The sequence below is a fragment of the Stomoxys calcitrans genome, chromosome 2, assembly GCF_963082655.1.
Source record: "Stomoxys calcitrans chromosome 2, idStoCalc2.1, whole genome shotgun sequence".
In the NCBI taxonomy this organism is placed as follows: Eukaryota; Metazoa; Arthropoda; class Insecta; order Diptera; family Muscidae; genus Stomoxys; species Stomoxys calcitrans.
In genome coordinates, this window is record NC_081553.1 from 211,853,823 (window position 1) to 211,874,211 (window position 20,389).

General features: G+C 36.9%; 3 protein-coding genes across 7 annotated transcripts in view; 1 reads left to right on the forward strand and 2 right to left on the reverse strand.

The window, feature by feature from the left end:
* Positions 1-3,293: 3,293 nt before the first annotated feature.
* LOC106088799 (transcription initiation factor TFIID subunit 12) overlaps positions 3,294-20,389 on the reverse strand; it is a 41,380-nt gene continuing 24,284 nt past the window's right edge. Inside the window, exons 1-3 of one of the 5 annotated variants that reach the window (XM_013254484.2) lie at positions 4,574-4,718; positions 3,780-3,976; positions 3,294-3,720 (exon numbers count right to left, since the gene is read on the reverse strand). In XM_013254484.2, coding sequence (XP_013109938.1) covers positions 3,400-3,720; positions 3,780-3,950 — 492 coding nt within the window. In that variant the 5' untranslated portion in view covers positions 3,951-3,976; positions 4,574-4,718 and the 3' untranslated portion in view covers positions 3,294-3,399. Of the gene's footprint in view, positions 3,721-3,779; positions 4,413-4,573; positions 4,719-20,389 lie in introns of those variants that run through there. The other 4 variants (XM_013254482.2, XM_013254481.2, XM_013254479.2 and 1 more) reach the window with 4 other exon arrangements.
* On the reverse strand, positions 7,001-8,214 carry LOC106088798 (heme oxygenase 1). Its single transcript, XM_013254478.2, has 2 exons — positions 7,916-8,214; positions 7,001-7,853 (listed from the first exon to the last, which is right to left on the reverse strand). The coding sequence occupies exons 1-2, from the start codon at positions 8,043-8,045 to the stop codon at positions 7,150-7,152; spliced, it is 834 nt and encodes a 277-aa protein (XP_013109932.2). The 5' UTR covers positions 8,046-8,214; the 3' UTR covers positions 7,001-7,149.
* Positions 9,522-20,345, forward strand: LOC106088790 (uncharacterized). Its single transcript, XM_059361757.1, has 13 exons — positions 9,522-9,813; positions 9,874-10,739; positions 11,105-11,857; positions 11,916-12,773; positions 12,832-12,836; positions 12,884-12,943; positions 13,685-13,851; positions 13,917-14,284; positions 15,002-15,424; positions 15,488-16,246; positions 17,334-17,481; positions 17,624-18,063; positions 18,124-20,345. Exons 1-13 carry the CDS (start codon positions 9,670-9,672, stop codon positions 19,292-19,294), a joined length of 6,162 nt encoding a protein of 2,053 aa, XP_059217740.1. The 5' UTR covers positions 9,522-9,669; the 3' UTR covers positions 19,295-20,345.

Genomic DNA, 20,389 nt, shown 5'->3' on the forward strand with positions numbered 1-20,389 from the left:
TTGTACGCTGGTGGAATCATTGGACCGTATTTTTTCAAAGATGCTGTTGGACGCAACGTTACGGTGAATGAACACATTTCGAACCGAACACTGATTTTGGTAATAAAATTCAATGATTTGCAAGCGTTGCTCGTTAGTAAGTCTATTCATGATGAAATGTCAAAGCATACTGAGCTTTCTCTTTGACACCATGTCTGAATTCCCACGTGATCTGTCAAATACTAATGCATGAAAATCCTAACCTCAAAAAAATCACCCTTTAGATGAGTGTGAGAAAGTGTATAACTATTTAGGTGAGGGTGTTAGGGTGGTGTGATGTGTGTGACCCTACTTGACATGTAGGTCGGTTTTGGAGTGTGTGACAAATATTATAATTACAATACAGTTCGTATGCAAAATGTATTCTTATTGCATTCTGTTCAGTTAAAGAAAATAATTGTGTGGATATACTATGCAGGCTAAGTCGTCGAAATTAAAATTTGCTTATATTTGATATGTAGAATTTCGATTAAAATCAGTACATATCGTTGTGCAAATTTTTAGGAAGATCGATTGATAAATGCTTTAGCAAAGGCCTTAAAAGTGATAATCGGGAGATGTTTATATATGGGAGCTATACCTAAAACTGAACAAATTTCTATGAAATTCATCAGTCACCGAAGAAACCTTCTTGCCAAATTTTGTGAAGATCTGTTAACTAATTACTAAATTATTAAGTATTATTCATAATCGGACGGAAATATATTAGGGAGCTACATCTAAACCTAAACCAAATTCTATTAAATTAAATAGCAATATCAGGAGTCATAAGGGAATCCTTTGTGCCAATTTTCGTGTGAATCCGTTAACAAGTCCTAATCGGGGGAACATATATATGGGAGCTATATCTAAATCTGAACCAATTTCTTTGAAATTCATCAGTAATGTCGAGACTTATAAGAGAATCCCTCGTGCAAAATATCGTGAAAATCGGTTTACAAATGCAATATAATTGCAATTTTAATCTAAATCGGAGGAACATATTTATGGCAGCTATATCCAAATCTGACCCGATTTTTTCCAATTTCTATAGGGTTAGCCTCTAGGCCAAAGAAAATGCTTGCACCAAATTTGAAGATGATCGGATGAAAATTGCGACCAGTACTTTGTACAAAAATGAACATGGACAGACGGATAAACGGACAGACAGATGGCCATAGCTAAATCGAATCAGAAAGTGACTCTGAGACAATCGGTATACTTATCAAAGGGTCTATCTCTCTTCCTTCTGGATGCTTGTACCAAATTTGAAGATGATCGGATGAAAATTGCAACCTGTACTTTGTACACAAATGAACATGGACAGACGGACATAGTTAAATCGAATCAGAAAGTAACTCTGAGTCAATCGGTATACTTATCAAAGGGTCTATCTCTCACCCTTCTGGGTGTTACAAACAAATTCACAAAGTTATAATACCCTGTACCACAGTATTGGTGTAGGGTATAAAAATATATTATACCCTATTACATAACTATATATAGAAGACAAAACTATTACTGAAAGGAAGCAAAAAGGAGGTCAGTATAGCTGTTGGTATCATAACGGCACACATAGGACTACGAGCTCACTTATGCGAAATCGGTGCGGCAGGTGATAGCATATGTAGGACATGTAGGGAAGATGATGAGACGTTGGAGCACTTCCTGCTTCTTTCGCGACTAACAGACACCGTTACTTAGGTGAGGACACAATATGAGTGCAGTGCGATTTAAGTTTAAGCTCAATGATAAGGACCTACTTTTTATAGCCGAGTCCGAACGGCGTGCCGCAGTGCGACATCTTTTTGAAGAAAAGTTTTACATGGCATAGTACCTCACAAATGTTGCCAGCATTAGGAGGGGACAACCACCGCTGAAAATTGTTTCTGATGGTCTCGCCAGGATTCGAACCCAGGCGTTCAGCTTCATAGGCGGGCATGCTAACCTCTGCGCTACGGTGGCCTGTTGCAAGGTGCTGCGCGAACATAGCCAGCAGTGGGCCACAAGCGTCGTCGCCTTATGCCTCCTCGTCGTCAGACGATGTGTGTGGATAGATATCCACTGCCTAGAAGCCTTAAGGTAGATCTACATGATGAAGAGCGTGACATTCAGCGCTACAAGAGAGAACCTCTAGATCAAGCGGCATATCAAGCAGGTCTAGACAACATTCATGCAGACACGGTAGCAGATGCGGTAAATGGCTACCGAGTGAATGTAGTCCTTGGAGAACGACATTCGACGTCCCCGCTTTAATATCATATCACTTCACACATTCTGTAATGGCCCGGATCTCCGCCCGCAAACCCATGTTATGTTGGGACATAGAAGGTGCAGTACATGTTCTGGCGGTTCTAACTGAAAGCTACAGGAGCGTTATAACTGCCATACACGAAGTGCGATGACTTGGGAAATACCGAAATGTGACTCCCTATATTATAGCTGTCATGATACAAGGCATGAATTTGGATGTGGATTTGTGGTTAGTCGTAGACTAAAACACATTGTCTTTAGATTTATTCCGGTTGATGAGAGGCATGCCACAACTCGCATAAAGACCAAATTCTTCAACATCAGCCTTGTTGGTGCGCATGCACCGACAGAAGACAAGGACGATCAGACTAGAGAAATTTACTACGAGCGCCTAGAGAGAGTTACAAAGTCCCCAAAAAAATCCATGGCACGAACAGAGGTGTCGAAATGCTGCTGAAGCCAAGAATCCACCATACAGAACATTGAAACCTCAGCAAACAATGTTATGTCCAGTACACAAGTAAGGGGGAAGACAGTGTTAGCTAACTACAGAGGATAGGTCTCCTCGTCATCACATACTAGATACTTTCAAGTGAACTGTGTGAACAATTTTAATGTAAAGTCAGAGAATATATGGGTTTTAACCCTGATAAATCCACCAGATATTTACACTGTCCCAAATATTGCAAAACCCGAGAAGAACAAATTGACCATAACATGAAAATCGATCCCATGGACCGGAACGAACTTGCTCACCTCACCAGCTAGACGAATATGCTATCTCCCAACGCAAACATATGGTTAACACAACAACAACGCCGAGAAAACTTTAGCACAACTGTTGTTTTTTAATTTATTTTGATTTTGAGGACTTGTCTGAGGTTATTAAGCTTTTGAAATTCGTTCTCGCTGGGATCAACTGTAGGTAGGGAAGCGTTTTGTTAAAATGTTTAGTTTTTTTTAATTCGGTGTTCCAGCTTTTGTTTTCTATCCATTAGTTAAATTTCTTTATTATATAAAAATTATAGTTTACGAATATTTTTATTATTACTAATCCTAATTACTTAGAAACTAAAAAAATACATTCTATCAATCCTTGAACATTGAGGCAGTGGCTGTGAAAACAATTCAATATTTCTTAATAGTTTTCCTTATCAAAGCCAAACGCTGCTTGTGGGCCTCCGTGATGGCTGCACGCTTGTAAGGTCTCAGTTCATCGGTGCCGAAGCCCGGAATCCACATATTCCATTTACGCTCCAAATGTAGCTGGACATCACGTACCTCGACTTTGGAAACTTTACGATGTTTAGCAAAGGCACAAGTGGCCTTAACAGCATCTTCAACAAAGTCATCAGCGATTTGCAGTAACAATTCCTCCACATCTTCATCTAGTTGGGCTGTGGTATCAACTTCTCTCACCAATTCCAAAAGGCGGGGTTTGGTCAATATCTAAAAAAAAAAATAATATTCAACATTAAACCAAAACAGAAGTGTAGTGAAATTCTTACCGGTTGACTTTCGGCTCCTGAAGAGGCTTTTGTATTTGTATTTGTGGAACTGCTGCCTGAGGCGGCTGATGTGGCATTGTTAGATGCTGTCTGCGACGACGCACCCAGCACACCAGTCGAGTTTGAATTGGAATTATTTGCCATAGGGCTACTTTGGGAGGGTGATGCCATTATTATGTCCTGAGAATCGTCACCACCTGCACCGTTACTATCAAAACTATTAAAAATATCCGACATTTTGTTGGATAAATGTATGTATTACTTTGAAAATGCCCAAAACCTTTGGTATTTACAATTTGTTAAACATTTACTATATATAAATATGTATATAATAAAAAACAATAGCAAATTTGTAAGAATAGGTGCAAATTAAACTACAGAATATAACCAATATCAAACCAAGAGCACAGAAACCGAAAATACCAAAAATCAAGATATTGGAATTGGGAGTGTTGTGGTTTTTTGTTTATACAGATGGAAGTAGCTTGTTGTGGTGGTGGAAGTTGTTTTTTTTTTTGTTTGTGGATAGTAGGAGTTGTTCAGGTGATCATTTGGTAGAGATGTAGAGAGATTTATAGGATATGGGACCAAATGAAACAGAAGTTTTGCATTTTGTTTGTATGGTATTAAAAGCTGTAATATCATATAGGTTTTTTAGAAAAAGAAAAAAATATATAAATTAAAATTATGACCAAAAAATGCCAGCAGAAATTTCTTGCAAATGTATGCACAAAGAAATTATTCAAATAACAAAATCACCATGAACATGCAGTATCTCTTAGTATTTCGAATACCTTTTAAATTTTACCAAACGTTAGCTTTTACAGTACCCAGCTTCCGGTTGTTAAAGTCAATTAATTACACAAAATCTTGCTCCAGATCTTTATTGCTTCCCAAGGAGAACTAATCTTCTCCTTCTTCGAATGTTTAGATATTCATTGAAAATGATTAACACACATGCATTCCTGACAAAAAACAGTTCATAGTTAGTGTACAAACGGCGTGACTTTTATGGTTTACGTATGTTGTACGTATAAAACGTAATATTTTATATTCTCTCATTATTTTGTATTATTTGATAGACGTTTTTACCGAAGCAGTGATTGCTTTTAAGTGATATACAACTTAGATATGAAAATAAAATAAAACTTATGGTTGGTACTATGTTTTTTGCGAAATTTTTTCGTGATTACTTTTTTTTATAAATATAAAAGTATTTGAAAAAAAATATAAAGGATCACCGCGGGAACGGTATGGCCATTAGTTATTTAAAGGCGCCATTAATTCGCCTTGTCATATCGAGAGCATCGTAGGCACTCAGTATTTGTGCAAGAGCCGGTGCCGCTGAGACTCTCCGCTCGATACCGATGATTGTCCACGACTGCCGTTGCAGCATTCCACTATCCGCAACCTGTGGACGCACCCGGTAGCTAGCACAAGGGCAAGGAGGAGAGCCATTCGCCGTATTCGTGGTCTCCGAGCCGATGAACAGCCATCACAATTTACCGTGGGCGAAGTTACGAATGTCATCCGTGGCGCCAAATCATATAAGACGTTGGGCCTCGACGGAATCTCTACATTGGTGTTGAAGAATCTGGATCCACCTGGAGTTAAGTACCTTACTACTGTCCTCAACCTGTATTTGAACACGACTCCCTCATTTCCCGATGTCTGGAAAATGGGGGAATCGTACAGACCGATCTCCCTTCTCTCACCAGCAGCAAAGACGCTTGAGGCATTACACCTCCCGAGCCTCGTAAGAGAATTTTCATTCGCCGAACATCAAAATGGATTTCGAAGACTGCATAGCACAACACCAACTTTGCATGCCATCACCGCACACATTTGCCGTGGCTTCAATCAGCCAGGGCCATGTGATAGGACGGTCCTCGTGGCACTGGACCTATCGAAGGCATTTGTCACGGTCAGCCATGCCAAATTATTTGAGGACATCGCCAACACGTCCTCCGCTGGGTAGCGAATTATCTGTGTGGTCGCTAGTCATTTGTGGAATTTAGGGATAAGAAGTCGAAGCACCGTAGAGTGAAACAGGGAGTTCCCCAAGATGCGGTGATATCTCCGGCACTGTTTAACCTCTACCTATCCTCCATTCCACCGCCTTCAGACGGCATAGAGATCGTATCATATGCGGACGATTGTATGATCATAGCATCAGGCCCCCCACCCATTGTTGACATACTTGGCGTCACCTTCTCTCCCCCATATGCCATGTTAATTTGCGACAAAGTCAAACGTAGAAACAAGGTCCTCAAGTCACTTGCCGGCAGCACTTGGGGTGCAGACAAAGAAACCTTGTTGACGGGTTGTGTCCTCAGTTCTCATGTGGACCACCTCCAACAGGAGACAAAGATCCTTCTAGAGAAAAGACATAACTACATGCTGTTTAAGCAAAACCTTATGGGCTGTTTCTACGTTCCAGCAGATGTAGCCGTCCCAACTCTTACAGAGCTAGAATTGATGGCAGCGATTGTAACCTGGGACCACACCTGTTTAACTGCCAAGCCAATCCTACTCAACTTAGGATTAAATCTCCCTGGACGCATCTCAACTTAGTTGCCGAGTTCCTAGTTCTGGATACTTAACAGAACATAGCAGACGAGTGGATAAAACACAACACACTGCTACAGCAACAACAAGGATGGTAAAAAGCTAAAATTATTTTCTTGGGGCATTAACAAGTCGTTTCAAGGGTTAAAAAGCAAAGCTAAATTTCTAACACCCCCGAATATTAGCCAATTGATGGTACAGAGGACTAAGTTAGATGTTTAAGAACTAAACTCCTTTTCGACAGACAAGTTTCATGCTCTGCAAGAGACTGCTTTAGTGTTCTGACATAAACTGAAAACAAAATTATACAAACCTATTCATATCAGTATTTTTTTAATGGTTTTTTATTTAAATAAAATAAAAACAGCAAAAATATATGTGAGGGCATTTCAGGAGAAGGGATCTTATATGAAGTTTAAAAAAAGTATTTCCTAATGCAAAATGAGAATAGAAATAAAATCAATTAACAAAATAGAATATTGCCAAATTATAAGCAATTTTTGTTTCATGCTTAAAAAAAAATAATAAAAGCACTGGCTTGACTTTGATATACCTTATTCAATAGAAGTCAGAAAAACAAATTACATTTTATAGATTGAAAAAAATCAGTACCGAGAACAAATAAAAGGAAGTACGAAACAAACAAAAATAAATAGTCTAATTATTTTTAATTTATTTTCTAAAATGTATATGCAATGCTATTATATGAATTTTTAAAATAAGTGTCATTGTCATAATTATCTTAATAATTAAAGACACAACAATTTTGGGAATTTAAAAAAAGATTAAATTTTGTTCCTCCTTAACGTCTGGCTAGTTTAATGGCAAAATATATACTAACAAAGAAGACAACAACAATAGCCAATTTGCGTATATTTGCACGATTGACCCCCTTTATGGAACGCACTACATCACTATTGAAGAGAAAAACATTTTTGCTTTCCTCTATAAAAGCAGCTTTCATCTGTTCATCAAATTTCCCATAGTTATCGTTAAGAACTTTACGCAATTTCCCTTTTAAGACAGTGATTTTTTCCGTAAAATATGTTGCTGAGCAACCTTCGGGACAAATTGACACTTGTACAGGCATGGGTCTTGTTGTTAAATCATCCGGATTTGAAGGCTCCTCGGATAACGGCTGCTTCTCCTCTTCTTCGGTCACTCCATTTGAGCCAGGCCACAATTTACGAGCTATCATGCGTTTCTTCTGTAACAATTGGCCACCGGACATTAATGCCATATACATTTGATAGGCATAGGCAAACAATAGTAGCTTATCCTTTTTGTTCACTTCTTCCAAATGGTCCAAGTATTTACGCACTGCAGGCCGTATTTCATAGGTATCTCTCCAGTTTTCGCCATAGAAGAAATCAAAATCCTTTTCAAATGACTGCGTGCGATGCAATTCTTTTGGCAATAGCTCTTGGGGTAAATTGCGTTCTAAAAATTTATAGATCTCATAAAAACTAAGCAGGCCATCATACCATACAGCATCGTCAGATAAGGCTGCAAATTAAACGCATTTATTTGATTTACAAATTAGTAATTGAGCACATCTTTTAACTTACCAAAGGCAAATTTTGCATTAACTAAAACGTCACTTATTTTATGAACCTCTTTTGTTGCAGCTCTTAATTCTTTTGTAAAAGTCATATCTTGTTCGGTAACATTATCATCACTTGCCGTTTGAGAAGTCATCTTGGTTATGTGCTGTCTTACTCCAAAATGTAGATAATTTGCCCAACGTCTCTTATTGTTTAATTGTAAGTAACTTACAATTGATTTTGTATTTTCTTTGTATTTCTTTTATTTTTTGTTTTACAAGAATACCAGAGTCATTAGCCTAACCCGGAATTGCATTGCCATACTAACATACATACATAGAGAGGAAAATCAATTCACAATAGCACACATTCAAAAATTTGTTTTGCCAAAGCGGCTCTCAACACCGAACCTATTTTAATGCGTATGTCATGAATATAATGAATAAAGACTATGTTTTTTCACATTTGTCCAAGTAAGAGTGACTGATTCGAAGAGAAGTGCCCGCTTATTCAATCCCCAATTTAGTGAGCATCCCGACAATGGCAGGGTAAGGGAGACTCATTCGTCATCTCCGAGCCGGTGAACAACCATCACACTTTGCCGTGGATGAAGATACAAATGTCATCTGCAGCGCCAAGTCGTTCAAGGCGCTCGACCCAGACGGAATCGCCGCTGAAGTACTTTGATGTACCGAGAGTCGAGTATATAATATAGATCCACAACCTGTCTCTGAGCACTCTCATAGATGCCCATGTCTGAAAAATGGGCAGAGTGATAACGCTACTGAAGCCTGGAAAAGACCCAAGCTGGGGGAAGTCGCACAGAACGATCTTCCTTCTCTCGCTTAAACCAGTGTTGCCAAAAAGATGAAAGCTAAAAAAATCTCCCTTTATATTCAGATCTGTCAGAATGACGCTCTTCCATCTGCGACGGGTTTTCTCCTCAGTTCTTACGTGGATCACCTTCATTAGGAGACAGATATATTACCCGTGCGAAGATATAACTATACATACGTTAAGGGAGCCCACCGTAGCGTAGAGGTTAACATGTCCGCCTATGACGCTGAACGCCTGAGTTCGAAACCTGGTGAGAACGTCGAAAAAAAATATCAGCAGTGGTTATCCTATCCCCTCCTAATGCTGGCAACATGTATAAGGAACTATGCCATATAAAAACCTCTCCCCAAAAAGGTGTCGCACTGCGGCACGCCATTTAGATTGACTATAAAAAAAGAGGCCCCTTATCATTGAGCTAAAACTTCCATCGAAGTACAACAACACATGTACCAATGAGAAATTATGTCGTTTTTTAACAATTCAGTACAAAACATGTGTTATCGACTGTCCAACTTGTGACTGGACACCGCTCCAGTACACCCTACATCGCTATACATTACTTACAACTTCAAAAATTGTATATCCATGCCTTCGCGTGGCACACATCCTTAGTGGGTTTGGGCGTCAATAAAAATATGACAATTAAATTAATTCTTATATACGAATAAAAAATGTTGTATATTTTGTTTTCGGTATCCCATCACTTCAGCCCAGTTGAAGAATCATTTGGCCATGAAATAACTACGCCAACGCTAATGTTGTATATTTTGTAAAAAGCCTTTCAAAATTGTTTGGGGATTTTTGGGGACAAGGGACGGAAAACTCTTGGCACACTGCTGTTAAACAGATGACATTGCGACGCCGTTAAAATATTCGCATCGGCCTTGTTATCGTCTATTGTAAACATTGCAACAAAATAAAAATATTTCAAATGTGAAAACATGGAGAATATCCAAGAAATATGCCGCACATGTCTTCGTCGCAGTCAAAATGAGGATTTAGTTCACATGATGAATATCACAAGTTATTCCAAACATCAAAGAAAAAGTTATGCGGAAATTCTAATAGAATTTGCCAATATGAAAGTAATTGGGTACCATGGGTATTTGTAGCTTCCATTCTAACACTTGTTTCATCAATTGTAGATTATTGAAGATGATGAGGAGAAGATGCCCCAACATTTATGTTCGGTCTGTTGTGAACAAATACAAAAAACGTACCTCTTTGTGAAGCAAATTCAATCGTGTCATGACAAGCTGACCAAGTGTCTTAGAGAGGGAATGCTTGAATTTCCCCAAACATTTGACATAAAAAATGAATTACACAGAGGCGAGGAGTCTGAAGAACACACAACATCTTTTGAAACGACGGACTATCATGAACTAGCGGATGCAGTCACAGAAGAAGGTAATTCTGATGGTGCAGATGAATGTGATGATGATCGAACCGTTGAAAATATATCAAAAGGTGTGTTAGAAGACTCAGACTATGGAGAGGCATTTGAAGAGAGTCTGCAGGACGATAGTGATAATAATGCTGCAGAAAATGATGATGACGACTTGGCAAATGAAAAAATAGAAGTATCAGATGAATCTACTCGTCCAAAACGAGGTTACTCTTGCAAAATTTGTGAAACAGTCTTTAACAACCGGCAGCAAATGAAAATCCATATACTTAAACACAAACAAGAGGGAAAAACGAGAAATTACAAAAACTTGCCAAGCATTAGTGACCATTTGGTGGATGAAGATGCAAGCGAAAAGGGAACAAATCTTGAAATAGATAATATTTCATTTCAATGCAATTTGTGCGATTACACAGTTGGAACTTATACCGCCTTATATTTTCACAAACGTTCTAAGCATGGAACTGAAGAGGATCGAATTAAATGTAAATTTTGTTCGTATAAAAATATTAAAAAATTTGATATGTTTTTGCACATCAAGAAACAACATTTATCGGAGATCAAAGCGCTTAAGCAGAATATGGAGGATGAAGAAAATAATATGAGGTAGCTATGTTTTTTCTAAAAAAAAAAAATAAAATGTTGACTAACTTGGCAAACTTACCCAGATTAACGTAATTTATTTATTTATTTATTTATTTATTTATTCGCATCTTTGCAACACTAAGCCTATTTGGCCAAAAATTCGCATTGCATATGTAACAATATGCCCAAGTACAAAAATAAAACTTAACTCTCACTAAAATCTAAATTATGAACTATTCTTATTTGATTACAAAAAAAAAGAAATGGTTATTATAGGCTCCCCAGCCAATTGAAAACAAAACAGGAATAATGAAAAGCATCTAATCCTTTCTTTTGTACCTTTCTTTTGTAATTTACCTGTTAATTGTTTTATTTTTTTTTTCTAGCCAAGCCTCTGAGGAAGAAAACGAAGTTTCGAATGATGGTCCTCATAATGCCATTGATAACGATAATAATGACCCACTTGAAAAGAAGAGCGATATAGTCAGTAAAGGCAAAAACATTTGTACGAGTGGCGATGAGGAATATATTAGAGACATATTACATATAAAAAAGCGGCTGCCCAAGTCATCTCAACGGCGAAGAAACTCAAAAACAAAAATAATTAATGGACAAAACGCTTTAGGAGCAACTACACCAACAGAAGAGCTTGAGGCCAATTCATGTTCTTGTTGCGAAATAGTCTTCATAAATAATGACGAACTTATGATGCATATGTTTTTGGAACATAAGGAAGAATGCTCCACAACAGATAATTGTACTGAAACGGATAATGAAGAACTTGCATGCAATTATTGTTCCTCGAATTTCAATAATAACAGAAATTTAAGAGATCATATCAAAGACCAACATCCAGAACACACAACAAAATGCTCAGGTAAAGATGAAGAAAATTCTACTTTGGCCAGAAAATCAAAGGTGATAAAATGCCGCTTATGCGATTACACAACAAAGTCTTATGCAGGCCTAAACTATCATACAAAATCTAAACATGGAAAAGAAAGTGACAAAATCAAATGTCGATTTTGTTCGTATACCTGTATTAAAAAATTCGATTTATTGCACCACACAAAACGAGTCCACTTGGCCATAGTTAAAAGTATAAGAAAGAAAGCCGACCAAATTGAACAAACAAAGACGTAAGTATAGTATTTTCAAATTAAACGACCCAACTAAAAAACAAAAAAATGTTTTCAGAGAAACTGCAGATTCGAGATCCTCTGCCGATATGGAAAGCATAGTTCAGGAATATCAAAATTATTCCGCCTTTGTATGCGATGAAGTTGACGAACAAAATTTACAAGCTTCCAGTGGCGACGAAGAAACAATTCGCGATATTTTACAAATGAAAAAAAGAATACCAAAATCATTGTCAACTAGTTCTTTCGCTAGACGCTGTGAAGAGTGTGGCAATGTCTATAATAATTCCTTAGCCCTAAGAGTTCACAGACGTTTGGTGCACAAAGAGCGTGAATATAGCAAATGTCCACATTGTGAGAGAAAATATAAAAGGTCATATGATCTAAAACTGCATATACTAGCGAAGCATCCCAATAAATTAGATGATGCAGACAATGACACGACGCCTAAATACATTCGCAAAAAGCAGGAACGTGAAAAACGTTTCATGTGTACCCAGTGCTCTTATGTCTGCACCACAATAACCTGTTTGACCATTCACACACATCGTCACCACACCGGGGAGAAACCGTATAAATGTGAATTTTGTTCAAAGGCCTTTGTGGTGCCGGCCGATTTGAAAACTCATCGGTATCTGCACACCGGCGAAAGACCTTACCAATGTCCAGTTTGCGAAAAAGGTTTTCGTAATTTGAATGGCATGAAACGTCACAAACGTATACACAGTGAAATCAAACCCTACAATTGCACAGAGTGTGGAAAAGGGTTTTCCAAAAACTATAATCTGAAAATACACAAACGAACGCATATGAAGAAGGAGCAAAAAATCAAATGCTTAGTGTGTGGTAAATTTTTCGCAGATAGAGCACTATTAAATGTCCATCAAATGAATGAAAATCATCACGAGGAGGTGGAGTAGTTATCTATTGGAATAATTTTAAAAAGTTGTTTGAATTTAAATGTAAATTTAAAGCCAATGTATATAATATTGTTATACAAAAGTTTTATTTTTGTTACTAATAAAGGGTGTAATAATTTTGGTGGGAAAAGACTCTCGGGGCGTAGATTCCCGGAGCTAGTACGACGTAAACGAACATTGTGGGATACGTCGTACTTAGCATCAGGAAACTAAACCAGAAAACAAAAGGTAATCAGCGAACATGAATAGAATTTATGGCTATATCACTTCAAGCATTGTAACTAAAGAGCTGGATAAGGTAAGTTGTGGTCTTTAGTCAAGGCACATTTCAGCCGCGGTTTGAAGGGATAATAGGATTTCAGTCATTTTCCCAAGTGTAATAGACGCTGAACGCCTGGGTTCGAACGCCTGGGTTCTGTCACTGGTAACGTCCAATCGTCTAAGGCACTAGACCCAGACGAAATATCTGCACTAATGCTGAAACATTTCGATATACCGTGAATATATCGAGTATCGGACCAAAGACGAGAACCTGTTTTTGAGCACTCATAGTGCCTCATGTCCAGAAATTGGGCGGAGCGGCTTCCTATTGAGGTCAGAAAGTTTCGAATAATGAAGATTCGTACGGACTAAATTCCCTTCTGATGTTTGAGGCATTGCCCATTGTTCCTTAAACGAATATTCCTGGGAAAAATTTGCATTTGCGTCTAATAAATTAAGAATGGTAACTTAATACATTGTTAACAATTACAATATCATTTTTTAAATTGGAATCCCGTTATGTACCTTTACTTTTCAATTATTATTGACCGTTAGACCTCTCCCTCGCTCTCTCAATAAATAAAAACCTAATGTCAGTTGTGTTATTAAGGCACAGTGAATTGTAATTAAACAAATCATTTAATAGGAAAACACAATAAAACCATGGATGAAGATGTTGGTGGTACAAATATTAAATATAGAACCTGTCGTACTTGTTTAAAATCCCAGGAAAAGTTAATGCCGCTTTTAAATTTGGTTAACGCCGCACAGAAGACTTATGGCCAACTGCTAGCAGAATATGCACAATTAGAGGTAGGTCCATCATGTTGGTTGAACTACCTTCTAATGTTATCTGTATGTTTTGTACATCTTTATAGTTTTCCAATGAACATGAAACAAAAATGCCTCAAGGCCTATGTACAAAATGCTGTCGCCAACTCACTCGCACTTATAAGTTTATTAGTCAGGCCCAAGAAAGTAATAATAAACTTATGAAAATGGTTACCAGTATTAAAGTAGATTGCTTGCGGGAAGAATCCATAGATTTGCCCATGGAGGAGTCGGAAATGAAAAACGAATATAATCTTGAAGATGTGAATCCTTTCAAAGGCGCAAGTGATCTAAGAGAACAATCGTTAAACAACAACAAACGCAAAAAAATAATAACTGATAACGAAAGAAACAAGGAGGACGAGTTGTTGAATCAAATGGGCGATACTTCATTAAAGTCTGATACTGATGAAATGTAAGTGTAAATACTTAAGAGAAGAAGCAAGGGAGACTAATCGTTGTGCTCCAATCGGAGAGTTCCCTCTAGTCAGCCATTTCGAGCCCCTACAATTGTGTAGAAGAAGATGAGAAGGTGCTCCAATCGGAGAGTTCCCTCTAGTCAGACATTTCGAGCCCCTACAATTGTGTAGAAGAAGATGAGAAGGCTATGAGAAAAGAATACAGACAAGAAATGAGGATTTCCCAGACAATCTCGCTATTGCTGGGCAATGACAGAATAATTGACCCCCTGTAATTTTCCCCATGTCCATAAACTCTGCAAAAGTCCCACTCCCCGTGTCTAGCGTGAGGTCAATAACCTTACCTTGAATTTATTAGTCATGACTCCTGTCACTAGGTCATGCTTACTCACCCTTAAAAGGTTTGCTGTTTTCCTCATCATCAGTCCATGCTTTATTCGCGTAAGCATCGTGGAAAGCGCCTATCCTACCTACCAAACAGGTAGTGGGTTCACTGATATCGTCGTTGCATGGTCAACATTCATCAGCGACACATTCCTGGCTAGCTCTTTATTTGTCTCATATTCCCCTACAATTCTTTCATTATTCTCAAAAATATTGAACAAAAACAACGGACCAATAGACCAATTTTATGTTGTGGTGAACACCTTGAGTTTTACCCTTATAAATTTTCATCTATGGTGTTAACAATTCATTGCTATATATTTTTTTAGAGATCATCTTGAACCCCCTGAACAAAAATTCGTTTCGCTAAGTGGTGATGCAATCCCTATAAAATCACAAGTTTCCTGCCCCGTATGTTTTAAACCATTGAAAAAGGCATATCTATTAAAACATTTACGCAAAATGCATGAGATTGCCACTCCAAGTATTTACCTAAAAATGCAACAAAAGCCTAAAAATGCTACAAAAGAAGAAAGCTCTGCTAAGAAAACTTTTAAATGTGAACTATGCGATTATATGGCCAAAAGTAAAGCGGGCATGAATTATCATAAACGCACAAAACACACCACGGAAAATGACAAATTTAAGTGCAAGTTTTGCGCTTTTGATTGCTTAAAAAAATTAGACTTAGTGGATCATATAAAAGGCGAGCACAAATCCCACATTAAGGCTCTCATACGCAATGTTGATAGGTAAGATATGATTTTGTTATACAGTTTAAGATCAGCAAACATAAATGTTTTATGTTTTTTTAGAAATATAACAAATGATTCGGAGGATTCAGACTATATCAGCAATGGCAATGCGAAAGCAAATTTTGCTCTCAACCAAGGAAGCGATGATGATGAGGAATTTATAAGAGAAATGATAAAAGAAGACAGAAAAATATTGAAATTTAATTATGTTGATGGTAAACCCTACAATTCTTTGGCTAGAAAATGCGACCAATGTGATAAGGTCTACAAGGATTTTCCCTCGCTGTATGCCCACAAGCGTTTCGTACATATGAGCGAGGATATGTATAGCGTCTGTCTACATTGTGGCAAAAAGTACAAGCGAAGTAAAGATCTAAAAAATCACATAGCACATGTACATTCCGATCAACAAGTAACAGAAACGTTTCTTCAAGTTCCTTCAGAAGTTCCAGATAAACGATTTCAATGTCCCGACTGTGATTACTCAACGACTACTAGCACCCATTTAAAACTTCATATAAGACGCCATCATACTGGTGAAAAACCATACGTTTGTGAAATTTGTGGTAATTCATTTTTGACCTCGTATGATCTGAAAAAGCATAGTTATTTGCATACAGGTGAAAAACCATACAAGTGTCCCTTATGTCCAAAGACATTTCGAGTCAGTTCAAAATTAACAAAACACAAACGAGTGCATTCCGGTGAAAGACCATTCAAGTGTGCAATATGTGGAAAAGGATTTACCCAAGAATACAATTTATCGGTGCATAAACGAACTCATGCAAAGGAACAGAAAGCTAGTCTTCCGGTGGAATGGTGAAATCTTAAAAGAATGCTCAAGGAAATGAGAAGACATTTTGCTATAATTTTTTTAGTGTTTTTTTTTTTTGAAAACTTCCACAAAATATTATTTATCAATTTATAGAACTATAAATACTATTTTTTAATTTTAAATTTTGTTGTTCGAATTTATGTTATACAGATCTCTATTTATTGCATGCAAGTAACATGCAATTTCATGATGTCAAAAGATCAAATTTTGTATATGGGCTTCTGCTGTAACCTTTCCCTTCCAAGCATGGTCTGCATCGGTCTATTAACCTGATATAGTTCTTACCAAAATGCGATCACCAGCGATAAAATTTTGAGAACCTAGAGGGCAGAATTACTATCCGACTTGGCTGAAATTTGGCATGTTGTGTTCAGTTATGATCTTCAGCATGGTACCAGGTATCGGTCAACAATCTAATAAAGCTCCAATATAAATGGATCTTCCAATATCAATTCTGGCGTAATAATAAATAGATATGAAATTTTAATAAACCCAAACAAGGGATTTGGAGAAAATTAAAAAATGTCACCCGTTCTTTTTGTATTTTTTTAAGTATAGTTTAAGTTCTTTTATGGTAGGTTTATAGGTTAAGTTTTTTCGTTATTAGAAATATTGCCAATAGCTTTAATTTGATGCCTCTATTGGCTATGTTAGGGGCTTCGATATTTTCAAGGACCCATACCTCCTTGTTGGGTAAAATTTTTATACTTTATTGATAATCGACTCGTTATTGCCTTTAATTTGATATCCATATGAGATAGGTTGGAGCCTTCCCCTTTGCCCCAAGGACAGACTTCGGTTTCGTTTTCCTAGAGTCAAACCACTACTACCTATCAAAGTTCATAGAAATCGGAATAGCGTGCTAAAAATTGCAATATAACCATTAGTTTTTCCATTTACTAAATCCACCCTTTCAAATGAACCATAACAAGGAGAGAAAATAATAAGTAAGCGAACACTCCCAATATTTACTCTCAGCTATGTTAGCAATCATTTGTGAATACTCACCAAGCTGTCAATTCGTAATAAATAAAAAATTGTGTATTTCTGCGCTTGATGGGGAGAATTTAGCTTGAAAATAATGAGCCTAAATAAAAATAGTAAATGTCGAACATGCCTTAAAGGCAACACAAAATTAACGTTAATTAATACTAAACCCAAAAAGGTGAAATTGGATAAAACATATATGGAACTGATAAATCACATCGCCCAAGTTGAGGTAAGTAGTAGTAGTAGCAGCGGCAAGGCTTTGCTGCTTGCCACTTAATAAATCAAAAGTTGAAGTGAATTGATTCCTGTGTGTGCAACAAAGCGCTTTAATGTCGGCGACCTGTTCTGTTCTTCTTTCTACTCCCTATCAGTTTGATACAGATGACGAACACAAAATGCCACAAGGAATATGTTCCATATGCACTAAAAAGATACGCGAGTCGTATATGTTCATCAAGCAAGTGAGAAAGTGCAATATGTTTTTCCTAAAGAATACCATACACATTGCGGATGATGATCGACCGTTGGCCAGTTTTGCAACAGAGAGCATCGTTTTAGAGGATTGCGTCGATGAGACAAGCATAAAGCAAGAGGTTAATCCCTTCGATGAGGAGGAAATGAAAATAAATGAGCCTAAGGAAGAATTAGATTCAGATTCTTCAGACAGTTCGGTTGACAATTTTGAGCCCATGCCACCTGATGACACCAGCGATGCAGAAACAAAGGAGCCTACAAAACTTTCACAGGAACCAACCGAACTTCCCGTAAAAGAGGAGACAATTGAAAAAACAAAGAGCGAACAAGCTGAATTGTATGATTTGAAGAATTCGCATCTCATTGGCCTTTCATTTCATTTGTTTTATATTTGCAGATTTCCAGAGTTTTTGAATGAAACCGCATTTTCCGATGATGATTCTTTAAGCGACATGGTTTCCGTTAAATCGGAAAATGATCCATCTTACGATCCTTTGGAAAGTAAAACAAAGAAGAGATCAAAAGATTTGGTGGACGATGACAAAAATTTACCAGTGCCCTGTGAAGATTGTGACCGCGTTTTCCAAAATGCCAGCCAACTCAAGCGCCACAAAAAGGACACCCATTTACCGGATGAATTGAAGGTGCAGTGTCCCAACTGTCCGGCCAAATTTAGTAGACGTCATAACATGTATACACACATGAGAACTTTGCACAAAATCGAGCCGGTATTGGAACCAAAAGTTCAAACTGGAAAAATCAGAAAATCGGTTACATGTGAAATTTGCCAGAAAAGCTATTGCAATAAATACAAGTTGATGGCCCACGTTAAGAATAAACATGGACCGGAAAGTAATATTCCAAAACCGGAGAAAATCAAACAACCAGCCAAACGTTTTCTGTGCGCATTGTGCGGTTTCACCTGCAACAGTCAACCCAATCTGGATGTTCACTATAGAAGACACACCGGCGAGAGACCATTTAAGTGTGACCATTGTGATCGTCGTTTTTATCGCATGTACGATGTTCAAATGCATAACCTCAGTCACACAGGTGAAAGGCCATTTAAATGCACCGTGTGTGAGAAAGCTTTTAGAAGATCGAGTAAACTGAAGATTCATATGAGAACACATACCAATGAACGTCCCTATAAATGTACAGAATGTGAAAAAGCCTTCAAACAATCGAAAGACTTGACGGTCCACAGGCGAATACACACCGGAGAAAGGCCTTATAAGTGCAATGTTTGTGAAAGTACTTTCATACAGAGTAATTCACTGAGATTACATCAAACCAAGACAAAACATTTCGATACGAACAGTATAAACAATACAAATAACACCAATAACACTCTTCTTCTAAATAACTCAAATTGTGTTGTTATTCCCAATGCAAATACGATTTTAAATTCGAATCCAACTACAAATTCCAATTCATCTCTAAATACCAATTTGCCGTTAAATACAAATACAAATACGACTGCGAATAATGCAACAAATAATGTAAGCAGTGGCGATAGCCATGAGGAAACAAAATTTAGCGACATCATTATGAACAAACTGCTGTAGATTTTAAGATACATACATATATGTGTATGCAATTTTTTGTAATAATAGGTTTAAAAAACATTTAATTTAATTACATATGTATTTGAAAATCAAGCTGGCGGTTTAGATTATGTTGCAGAAAGTCTTAGTTCAATATGAGAAATACATATTACGTTAAAAACTGTATATGTGTGGTAGTATAAGAGGTTTTATGTACACACTTTGTCCCCACATAGAATGTACCGTTACCCTTAATACAAGGCAACGCAACCTGCATAAATTTTATTCTAAAAAAGAAAGTGCCAATCCAACAAGTGAATGAGAACCAAAACAGAAAGGCACCGCTTTTTTAAATTTTTACTGTGAGCATTATGATTTTAAAATTTTCCTTCACGACCTAATTTTATTTAATTTATTAATTAAAATTGCATCCTAAGCGATGTATGTTTGACGTTTTTTCTAGGAATATTATTTTAAAAAAATTTTATTTTGTTTTATAGTTTAACATGATTTTGTCTTTATTTATTTAATTAATTGTTAATATTTTGTGCCAAGCGTTTTTATTTGTATTGTCCATGGTGATATGTATTCATATACACTTTTACCACATAATCTAGACCATAAGCTTGATTTTTATCAGGAAAGCGAGAAAAAAAATCTTCGAATATACAAGTCGCTTGCAGAAATAAGTATTTAAATCAACTCGCATAATGTCACATTGGAAAACCTTTTCGCCACAAAAATGTTTTTTTGTTAAGATATTACATCACTATAAAATAAGGCAATTTTCAATGCTTTCGAATATTAATGGTATAATTTGTTACATTCTTTGGGTTGCCATCATACTAAAACACTGTTTCCAAGATGCAGAAAATGTTTAGTATTACCCGCGATTTTAGAAAACTGTTTAACAACTTTCCTCTTATTCGTGTACACTCCACTATTATACTGATATGACAAAATTATTTTATTCCGCTTTAAAGTACTGGATGCTAAGTATACATACTAAACGAAGTGGAGCGTAATTATAATATTAGAAATCGTAAAATAAATTCATAAAAATCAAGAAAAATTTGATTTCTATTAATTATTTATATGGATAAAAATGTGAACACT

Coding starts and splice junctions, on each gene's coding strand:
- LOC106088798 (XM_013254478.2), bottom strand. CDS start 8,045: ATGACTTCTCAAACGGCAAGTGATGATAATGTTACCGAACAAGATATG. Junction 7,854..7,915: donor TAATGCAAAATTTGCCTTTG/GTAAGTTAAAAG, acceptor TTTAATTTGCAG/CCTTATCTGACGATGCTGTA.
- LOC106088790 (XM_059361757.1), top strand. CDS start 9,670: ATGGAGAATATCCAAGAAATATGCCGCACATGTCTTCGTCGCAGTCAA. Junction 11,858..11,915: donor CAAATTGAACAAACAAAGAC/GTAAGTATAGTA, acceptor AAATGTTTTCAG/AGAAACTGCAGATTCGAGAT. Junction 17,482..17,623: donor ATCACATCGCCCAAGTTGAG/GTAAGTAGTAGT, acceptor ACTCCCTATCAG/TTTGATACAGATGACGAACA.